The sequence below is a fragment of the Dufourea novaeangliae genome, unplaced genomic scaffold (genome assembly GCF_001272555.1).
Source record: "Dufourea novaeangliae isolate 0120121106 unplaced genomic scaffold, ASM127255v1 scaffold228, whole genome shotgun sequence".
NCBI lineage: Eukaryota > Metazoa > Arthropoda > Insecta > Hymenoptera > Halictidae > Dufourea > Dufourea novaeangliae.
Genome location: NW_015374150.1, coordinates 2,834,880 through 2,846,505, shown reverse-complemented (window position 1 = coordinate 2,846,505; position 11,626 = coordinate 2,834,880). Strand labels below are relative to the sequence as shown.

At 43.2% G+C, this 11,626-nt stretch overlaps 1 protein-coding gene across 1 annotated transcript; it reads right to left on the bottom strand.

The window, feature by feature from the left end:
- Positions 1–2,373: 2,373 nt before the first annotated feature.
- Positions 2,374–2,868, bottom strand: LOC107191533 (zinc finger protein 10-like). The gene has a single exon (XM_015580596.1). It carries the CDS (start codon positions 2,866–2,868, stop codon positions 2,374–2,376), a length of 495 nt encoding a protein of 164 aa, XP_015436082.1.
- Between the last annotated feature and the right edge of the window lie 8,758 nt (positions 2,869–11,626).

Genomic DNA, 11,626 nt, shown 5'->3' with positions numbered 1-11,626 from the left:
TAAATTCTGTTGCTAATAACATTTTAATAAAAAACGAGCTATGGGTAGAACTTGGGGATTATTTAAAAGAGTATCCTTAACATATGTCAAGGTTATCGGAGCTGCATCCCCTAATTGTAATTTTCACCCGAAGTTCTAACGAATATATTCCGTACCCGACGAAATCAGATATACCGGCTTTTTTGTTCGCTCAAGCAAACATATATACTAGATCCTTCATTGTTGGAATAATAAAATTGGGAATAAGTTTCTCCGCGATTGGTTAAGTTCGCTTAAAAATACAAAATGGTCCTTAACAAGTTCTAACCTTTCCTTTTGTAGCGTCGATTGTCCGAGTGTGCGGTTAATTACGACCGATTTGTTTGTCTAAGATCGGCCCCACTCCCGTTACCTGACGATAACGTTACACGGCTATATTAAGGGATCTCGATGCTATATATCGTTTAAGTGTTTCCGATACTGGGCGACTACGATGATTGAAAATACCATACACCATAAATACGATCGCGATAAATAGTTTAAGAAATACGATAAGGCATTCGAATCGTCCAGTGTCACTGAAAAAAAAAACTGCGAATATCGAATGGTCCCTCGTTAAATGCATAATTGAAGTACAGATTGAACGGTTCCTCGTGAAACGGCACGAGAAGGAATCGTTGGTCCCCGTGTTTCCGTTCGACATCATTGGAAGATCGCATCAATTATTTATTGTCTATGTGTAATAAGTCTATAAGGTGTTCTCAGGTAACCGATTCTCTGGAGATTATACTTTCGCGGAAATCACCAGCAATATATATATATATATATATATATATGTACGTAATTAGATTTACCTACGCGTGTTCTGTTTCCAGAGCCAAGGCACTTTTCGTTTTTTGAAACCCTTATCTTTCTTACGCTCGGAGTATGATCGGTAATTTTTGTACAACTACCATCTCAGTTCCATTTCACCTTAAAACTCATAACGTGTCTTGCAAGATCAAAAGTTGCGTAATATCTAACGATAGAAAAATACCTTAAGTGTAAAAGTACTAGAAAATATAGGGGTAGGGGGGAGAACTGTACGGTAAAAAATTTGCAACAGTGGTAACACGATCGTCAATTTTGTGCCGACGTTAATACAATTAAGAAGAGAGCCGGACTGCCCTGATCCTACAACGTGTGTACGTTATTAATTTGTTCCTTTGCACTCGCTTTAAGTCGATAAAATCCTGAGACTCGAAAGTAAAAAGAATATATAACGATCATTCGTTGGAATGTTTGTTTGCCCGTTGGTACGATCGTCATAGAAATTATAACATCTCTTCCAATCTGGCTCGATTCGAAGCCACATTCGAGAAATAAGAAATTACGAGTAACATCGTGATTAACTCATAAAGAACTCTTATGGTAATACAAAGCAAAAAAAGAACCTTTAAATAAAAATAGACAGATTGAGATTATGTACACGTAGAACCGAAATACCACGATAAATTCTTACGCCTGAGGTAATAACTCGAGATAAATTGAGATTAATCTAAACCACCCACGATAGTCCGTAATCAACGACTTTATATACGAACGCTTACTCCTCTAAAACTCTACGAATACCCGAACTACAAAAAAAAATTTGTAAACACTTTCCACATATCGGGGAAAATTAACGTTTCTCGTGCTTTCTTTTCTTATGTACAACGATTCTTCCCCGAACTATATTACATTTCCACGGTCCAAGAATTCAACACGTCCCCATGCTGTGTGGGCCACCTGTGGCCATTAAAAATCTTACTCGAACGATTCTATTCTTCGATCTTGAATTAAACCCGTAAGAAATAGGTTGTCCAAAACAAGGCTGACCAATTTCATTACAATACACCATAAGAACGAAGATTCAACTCGGTTGTTCTTTTTCAATATTCTAAATCAAGATAACTGAACTGAATTCCGGACAACCTACATCCCCCACAATCAAATTTAGGGCCCAGTCCAAGGGGGATCTATGCCAGAGAATGTTGAAAAATGGGATTATTATTAATTCTGGTACCTTTATAATTACGTGGCAAAATTCCTGCATATACAGGGTGAGTCAATGAGCACTACTATAAAATAACTATAACTTCTATTATGAAAAAAAAAAGAAAATTGTTCTACAAGATACCAAAAAGATGCAGTGAGAGCGGGATTAATGTCACAACGGCTACTGTTCTGGCACATAGTTTCCTCTGGCACCGGCGCCCACAAATGTTCCCAATCCACCTAAGTCACCGGACAAAAACCTGAAATTCCAAGCAGCAGCACGAGACCACTATTCGAGAAGAAACATCCGCGTGATATTTCCAGGACGATCGTGCCCAGGCGTCGCGAATCGATCGAAAGCAGAAAAAAAAAAGATCATTAGGCGCCCTCGTCGAAGTCCATCTTCTGATGGTGTCGCTTATAATGAACGGTTAGGTTGCCCCTTTGCCTCGCCTTGTACGGACACTCGGGGCATTGAAACGCGGGTGGTTTGCCGCCACATTCGACCATCTCGTGGCGGCGCATCGTGCTTTTCCATCGGTAACCTTTGCCGCAGAAACGACACCTGAACTTCCGTTGTTGCTCGTGCGGCACGCCCATGTAGATCACGCTCAGATCACGCGGCTGCGGCAACACCTCGAACGAATCGGGGAACACCACCTCGCGGGTCGACGTGCCCCTCGTCGCGTTGTTGTTGTCCATACCGCTGTCGTAGCTGTTGCTGTCGCCTGCGTTGCTGCTCGCCCGTCTGCCAGCGACCACGACGTTGCGCCTCATCGTGGTGGCTGACGATGTCGATGAACGAACCGCCTTCTTCCCCGTTTGCTGCTGGTACTTGCAGTCGGACCTCAACAACGACAGCAACGCGACCATTCCTGCAACAGGTCCCGGCGCCAAGCGAGACGCGAGATCGAGGCAACATAGGTTATTTTAATCAAATGAAAAGAAAAATAAACTGAATGGTAAGGGGGTTGTGGGTAACGAAAATTGGGGAAGGGGAGTGGATAAGGTGATGGGTGGATGTGGTAATCCTGATCGATGGTTGTTATGCGACTGGCGAGAGAGATCAGTGAGATTAAAAACCCGTAACCAACCCAACACATAACGTAATCAGCCAATAGCCCCGAGAGATAGGTGCGCCCAGGGTAAAAATTTTGCCGGTGTTTACGTGAAGAGGCAGTGAGGTTCCGAACCAGGTCGCGAGGGAAGATGGAAAGACCAATATGGATTGTACATAAGTGACTCGATGAATGTAGTGTTTTACGTTCTTTTGTTTTCTTTCGTAAGATCTTCTGCTAGTCTTCGCATCTTCCCTGCCCAGGGTCGTAAATGAAAAAAAGGATGCCAATTTCCAACCCCTCCAACAAAGTATATAACCAAGAAAAAAAACAGGATGCTTCGGTGATTGATCGTAGGATGTCTCAGTCCGTGGGTACATTCGGATAGAATGAAATGAATGTACCCTCATAAGCAAACTTGGCTTTCGCTAGGGAAAAAAATGGCATAAGGGAAGGGCCACCCACCAGTTGGTGTCGAGAGTTACTAGAACTTTAATTAAAATTACCATTCGATTTAACAATTTAGTTTAGTACTTGGATTAAAATGACCAAGTGGTAGGAGGCTCCTTCTCTATACCACTTTTTTTCCTAGTGGGAGCCGAGTTTGCACGTCAGTATACAAGTATCGGTGAAATCGTGGAATTCGACGTGGTTTGTTTAATATACACAGGTGTTTGTATTTTTTGTTTCTTTTTAGTAACACTTTCTGTACAGTTCAGAGGCTAGCCCCGATGGACACAGTTGGCAGATCGAAGTATTCTCCTTCGTTCTAAAACCGTGGGGATAATGTCGCCATGTATATATATATAAATGTAGAAACGGTAAAAATGCTCGCGGGAACGATTTTACGTCGAGTGATACGAACGATTCACGGTGTCCGTGTGGTTCCATCACGTTTTTGTGTTTGTGCGAACTATCTTCGAGTGAGTTCTTCTTTGGCAAACAGGACAGATCGTTATTTTTTCTTTCTCACACACACACACGCACACACACACATATTGGACGTGACATTTCAGGGAATGGGGAACGTTCATTCTCGTGATTACAATTTAATTCGTAACAGTGAACAGGTTTTCCATCGAAACGGGCCGCGACAAATGAAATCCTGAAACAAACGGATCTAGATAAATTCTGTGGTTTTAACAAACTGAATTTCACGTGCTTCTTGACCATTTCTCTCCTGCGGAATAAACGATTCATTAGTATACAGTCGCGATAAAGATCGTATGTGATTTATTTTCATCGTTCCAGAATCGTGAGGATCGATCATAGCAGGAGGGGAAGACTCGAATACATCTTTATTCGTATCAATTACAATATCACCGTATACCATCAATCAAAATATTTATTCGTCCCACCACAGTCACTCCAACCGCATTTTCTGACTTCTTATTGATATTTTACCAATTCGAAATCAGAGAGATTCTTCCGACCATCGATGATCGTTTTAGTTCCCCCAATTCACACATCATGTTCGTTGTTCACTGACGATCAAAATGTACTTATCCACCATACCTGGAAGTGCATAAAAATCTTTCCTATTGGTAGAACACATACATTTCCCTAGTTTCACCTATAAAATGTCTAAAACAGTCTTGTGCCATTTACAATACGATCGACAAACGATTGTATCGTCTGTGTACGTCTCCACTACAGTACTGCCTCGATACATGTCACCCACCGTGGATCGCTTCCGTTCCTGTGATCTACGTCTTCGATTTTTCTGTTGCTCTCACGAGCAAAAATGGAACCTACCAGCGTACCATGTAACGAGGGATCACATCGTAATATCCGATCGCCAGCCTCTCCGAGGCCGATTTCACGATCGTGAAGACGTATTTTATTGACAATCAGAACCGACACACGGTGTCGCGGTTCTATTTATTTATGTAACTCTGCAGAAATTTCCGGTGTTTGTGGGCGACGTGCGAATCCAAATTGAATTTCCTCTTCGAGCTGAAGCGACAATAGGGACAGTGGAACTGCGGCAGCATGCCACACTCGAGCTTCAGGTGACGATACAAGGAGGACGCGTTCGAGTAGATCTTCTGACACTTGACGCACGGATACATTCGCCTGGGCTTGCCTGACATCCTGGCCAAATGGTGCAGCCGGAAATCTGCGAAAAATCGTGGCGTCAGTGGAAGGTGTCCGAGAACCAACGGGAACAACGAGGGTTGCGACTTAACGGTTAGATGGGAATCAGATCGGAATGAAATTGGGAAATTCGAGAAATGTATGAGGCACAGTAGTAGCGGTGTCGTAGGTTACGTTTGCGTATCGAAAAAAAAAAAAAAAACGAAATGAAGAATGCAGTTAGAAAATTGAGTCGTTCGTATGCCAAAGTGGTTAAGTCCACGAAAATGATCAAGGAAATTCCATTTCAAGTAGGAAAAGTTAAACACCGATCAAGTTCTTTGGCACAAGAATTTTTAGAAAAAATTTCAAAAGTGGAGTCAGCCACTTTGGTAGAATGAACAAGACTCAAATAATGATTCGCCTGCACGATCGAGTCTCGAACGACATACTCACTCGGGCAGATAAAACGAGAAAATCGAGCGATTTTAGTTCCTCGATAAAATCACAGCCTGATAAAATGGGATCGAAACGACGTTGTCGGGCCCGAATTTTTCTTTTCTTTCTTTGCGAATAGTCTCTTGTATCAGAATAGAATAACAGTTTATTTCTATAAAAAACGTATCCTAAATAACAAGAAAAAACGTCGCCGCGTATCAATTGTTCACGTTGTAGAGCATTTTGTAGTGAATCTGTCGGATGAACTCGTCGTTGCCAGATGTGAGCAGAATCGGCCAGCATTCCGGGCTCTCCCGTACATGTCGATGGAGGGACTTCCGCCATTTGTACGACTTCGAGCAGGCCAAACAGGTGTTCCATTCTGAAAAAGAAACCCGTTCGTCTAGTCAGTGATTGGATATCGTGGACCGCAATGCCGTGAATTGGGCGTGTGTGTATGTGTGTTACTTCTCGCCGGTGCACTGTGTTTTCAACCTTTAATCTTATTCGCTAAGCCAAAAGTCTGCGTTTTATATGTGTATGTTTCGAGAGTGCAAGAGATGGATGATCGATGAGATCGAAGGCTTTGGAAGATTGTCGAGAAAAGTACATTCTAAACAAAAACGGGCAAGAAAGGGTGCTTAACCGAGGGATCGACAATCGAATGTAAATTGTGGTATATATATGTGGAACCTATGAAGCGCTCAGTGGTGGGGATGACGTCTGGACACTCAGTGCCGAGAAGCCTCCGAGCACTTATCGATAATTTACTGTATTCGAGCTTTGCATAGATGATGGTCTTCTTTTTTCTTATCAGACGCCTGCCTCTCTCGATATAGAGATTGTTTTCCCAAAATATTTTCATTCATTTCGTCAATCTATTTTATTGATATCTTCGACCATCATCAACATGTTCAGTCTCAGACTATACGGACACACAAACTACCATCATCTTTCGCAATCTTCCGAAGCACGTCGGTTCCCCGCTCGACAACGATCCATTTAATATACCGTGAGAAGAGCTCGTGTACAGGAAGTTTGCCCGTCCTCCGTTATTTTCCTCGAGAAATAGCCTGGAAATAGAACTGTTTCTCCGTAGTGACCAACTCCCACGTGTATTAGACCGGACCACTCGTGAGACAGATCAGTAGCTTCTTTAGTGGTTTATTTACAAAGACGATATTTTGGGCATGCTTGCGGTAGTAATGTACACTATTTTACAGAGAATTCACGTTTTATGGAAGGGAAATCACACAACAGGGTGGTATGGATCTCTTTCTCTCTCTTTCTTTCTGCTTGGGAACCATTTTCCAGTAGCTCTACACCGATATTTTCTCTGGGCTATCGATGATGACGATCGATTTAAGGAAATTTCACGGCGATCCGCGATCCAGGTGGCGGTTTCGTGAAACACTTTCCAATGACGGTAGGAGGCTGTCGATCGCCGATGGGTGATTGACCGCTACGGTCGTTTGTCATGACTTCGTGGACCCGTCGCGACCTCAGCCGTGCTTTTTCCGGATGTGTTTCAATAGGTTACACCGTAACTTGCTCCTCTTCGGGCAATACGGGCACTGATGTTTCGGTAGCTGGCCGCATTCTTCCCGTATATGCCTGGTCAACGAGCTGTAATACATGTACACGTTCCCGCATGCCTTGCAATGGTGCGATTGGTTCCCGATCAGGCAACCTGTAAACAAAAATAGATCACAAGGATCGGTTAGTAGAATCACGAAAGCGTCTGGACGAAACGTTTTCTCTTCGCTGAATACCTGATACACATCGCGGCGCCAGCTAACTGTCAACATCCTCGATCTGTCTCGGAGAATGTCTCGTCGAATTGCCTAGGGCTCTCTCTATTGACAGTTAGAGGATCTTATGACATTTCGCTGTTGCACGGTTAACTTTGTTCAGTTAGCCGTGGAAGGGTCCGATTAAACACAAATCAACGAAAAATCGATTTAAATACTACGAACCAAAGATTGTCTATGTGCACATAAATTTTCCTCCGCTTCGATCACATATCTTGTTTTTGTAAGATCGTTCAACGGACTAGATACACCAAAAAATGACAAATGAAGCTTAATCGTATCACGAAGAGTGAAGCGTATCGTATCACCGTTGTGTATCAATCTAGATGGACAACAAATGGATATATAATGGTGGTACGATACCAGGATACGCAATAATGATTCTTGCCGCCTGAGGTATACGTGTTATTTAGCTCCAAGCGGTAAGAATCATTGTAGCAGTGTATGCAACAGCGACTAATGCTACGTCTCCACACAAGAACAACTATCGAGGTCGCGACTGCTTGATTAATAGAATACCTCTGTGACAAATATTCTAGCAATCGAACGACAGAATTATGATGTTACCAACAAAAAAAGCAGAGAAAAGTATCTCAGTATAGCAACTGATATTGATTAGTACACCACATTTCGTTACCCGAGTCTCGGACACGTCAAACAGAGAGGAAGAAGACACACGTCGGTTCTGACAGGCGTTGCTTCGATCTCACTTTATTGATCGCGGCACCTCAAAAAAGTTCGTGCCTGTAATATACATTAATTTCGGACAATTCCGTCGAAGAGACGCAACAGGCATTACGGACAGACATTGGAAAAATAAAATCTGATCTCTGTCCCATCACTGGCTAAAGTTGTATGTACACACATCGAACACACGTTCCACACCGATCGTCCACGCGACGAAACGTTCACCAGCTGTGTGTTCTCGATCGTGAAACCGTTCGGAATCCGAACGGAACTCGGGGTTGACGAAGCTAGAGTCCGAACGAAAGACAGTTTCTTTCCCGAATTTCAGACCCGAGTTAGATCTTCGTCACGCAACCGTGTTCCTTGTTCAGATGGTTCATCAGGTTGAACTTCATCGGCATGATACTGTGGCAGAACGGACAGGTGTACAAGACTCGGCCGCACACCTCGCGTACGTGACGGTTCAGCGCCATTCTCGATCTGTACGGTTTCTTGCACTCGCAGCACACGTGGAAACCTGAAATTTGAGGAAGAAAAGACGGCGTATAAGTACCGTAATGCTCCGCGTCGCGCAATCGCGAGGATTCACGGAACAAGAAGCTTTCGCCCCAGACAAGCATCAGCAAAAGCATACTATTCGCCATCTTTCGTTTCGCTATGCGTCGCTTCCATCCCCGAATCCACGAGGTGGAAATTTCGAAAGGGGAACCTCGATGGTCCCCGTGAATCGGTCCGAATCCTCTGAAATAGTATACAATAACAAAATCCATGGTTCCGAATTATACAGGGAGTCCAATTGGAAAGTCCGAGTTGAGCAGTCTGCGATTACGTGTGGCCGACTACTCAGCTGATTAGAGTTCGTTTAACTGTTAACTGTTAAACGGAGCTTCAGATTGCAAAACGGTAAAGGACTTTTCGATTCGTATTTACACGAGGAATATGCATGTTGCGGATTGTCCCATCATTTTGGGACACCCTGTATAATCCTTCCTCCACACGACGAAACATTTACATACACGAGACCAGACACGTGAAGACATTTAGAGAATCTGTTAAAAAGACCTCGTATACGCTCGAGGATTCCCCTCGATTTTATTGGATACTCATACATTTTTATGTATGATGATAAAGAAAAATCATTGTGATAGGTTTCTTCAGTACGTTTTTTTTTTATTTCATTAGGGACTCAGATGGAAGGACGCGTTCTATACGACAGTCCTGGTCGTATTTGTCCCTTAAATGGCGGATCGGGCTGTCCATTATTCCACTGCTTGAATTTTGGAAGAATAAACTTTCCCTGAAACACGTGAAATTTATTAGTTGTTGGTTCATAATCACGTCGAATAAACCGTCCTTTCTTCCTTCAATTGGACGAGACCACCCTGCGTATTCGAACAGCTGATAAAGTTATGTATTCTTTTTTCCTTTTATTTTTGAGGGCGATCGTCGAATACTCTTCTTCGTTTTCGCCCCAAAAATGACAGTCCCCATCGGTTTCGTTTGCAAATGCTCTTGCACAATTTCTTTATTTTTGGCATTACGAAAATACATGCATTTTACCAGAGTACTAAGGATTACGTGTTAAGTTTCCGTCGACGGCTTCCTCTGCTCGTCTCTTCTTAAAAACTAAAGCGGTAAAATCAGTCACGCGTTTCTAAAACGGCGGATGAACTAATTCTTCTGGCTGGATTACAATACGCCCGGACACAGTTCGACGCGACGTCATTTATTGTGCAATGTTCGTTAGGCTACGATTAATTCACCTTGATGAATTTTTTAAAGTCGTTGTAACAATTGTAGAATTCGTTGCTTGAACAAAATATTATTGACTCTCGGATCACTCTGTATATTGAGAATTATTATTCGAGTCGATTCTAGCAACCAAAGATTCTACGATCACGCGAATACACGATTTTAGGGTAACCGTAGCCTTTTGGTCGGGACCGGCATCCAAACTGAATATAGAAACGACGAAATAAAGCATTAGGCAACGTAATCGTCGCCCTATATGGCGTGATAAGTGTTTAACGATCGGTAATGGTTATCGATAATTCAATCAGTCGAGAAACGTAGTATATAAGTTCGAGGTTTGTTAAAAAAAAAAAAAATTCTTGCCTGTCATAAAATTAAGAAAGATTCTTAAATCAATCTATCCGATCGATGTTCGAGAACAGCAACACCTCTGCGCCAGTTACAGGGATCAATCCAAAAAGAACCTAATAATCCAATTACCCTGGAGTCACATTAGAAAAACTGATGAACGCCATAAAAAGTTTAATCTCCACTATTATAGTTGGGACGGCGAGAGCTGATATGCAAATTCCTCTACTTGCTGGCGTCCATTGGTGACAGCTGGTTCACGCCTTCTTCCCTTTCCATGAATTAGTAGAACCAAACGAAAACGCAAAAACGCGATTTCTGCACTTCATTAATTGTCTGTCACTTCACGAAATGCATTTCGGCCGAGCCTCCAGCATAGAAATCCGCCGGTAGTGGGGGATGAAGCAGCAAACATTTAGCGTAGAGATTTCTCCGCGCAGTTATCGAGACTATAGTTTGTTTTCTCAGTGAATACCAATATCAGGGCATCAAAGTGAACACTATGGAAGTTGAAAGGGTGCAATATGTAGTAGTTACTGAATTTTAAATAAACCAGCTCCCCTCCACTCGCACATCAACTCTGACCATCCCGACCTTAATGACCAATACACAATAGTCAAAACCAATAGGATTCCCTACCCCACTTCACAAAACGTTCGTCAACCGTCCCAACTGACGAACTACCACAGAGGTGTATCGCTCTGACTACCTTCGTCGAAATATTTAACACCATGCACTTTCAGATCACCTCTCACGTGACAAAATGTACAGGGAATTAGGAAATTCTGAGTGCAAAGGGTTAAGGATCGATCTCTCTCGCCTGTAATCGTTCCTATCTAGCAAATGATAAGGCGTTTCATCATACGAAACAAAACGTTTACAACTAAATACAGATTATTGTCCAACGGCGAGTGTTGTACCGGACCCCCCAAAATTCAGGTGTCCTTGGACAGAACAGCGAATCACGGACGCAGGTCTAAAAGATTCCACATTCTATCTTTCCGTTTGGGTCGTTTTGTTCCCCTCGTCTGGTCGCTCCGAACAGACCCCGAAGACAGAACACAGGTAGGAGGGTGCTTTCGACGCGGGTTAAGGCAATTCGATGGTGGGTTCGCCTGTGGCGGTACCAGGTGTTCACGTGTTCGGCGAGGTGACCTTGAAGTGTTGCTCGGCCTGATGGGCGTGCAGTATAAACGCCTTGAACGCCGCGAACGGGCACAACGGGCATTTGAACTGCGGCGGCTCGCATTTGTGCTTCAGATAGTTGCTCCACATCTTGTAGAACTTGCTGCACATTGTGCACGTGTAGCCGAGAACCTGGTCGCCCATGTACATCTTCCGGTAGGCTGAAAACAGAGGGACCAAGTTAGAGATGAAGACTCGATGAGACTGATGACTATACACGAGTGGAAAGACATTTCGGGGTCAGGCGCGCTTTTTGGTTAGAGGAGAGAAAGCGCT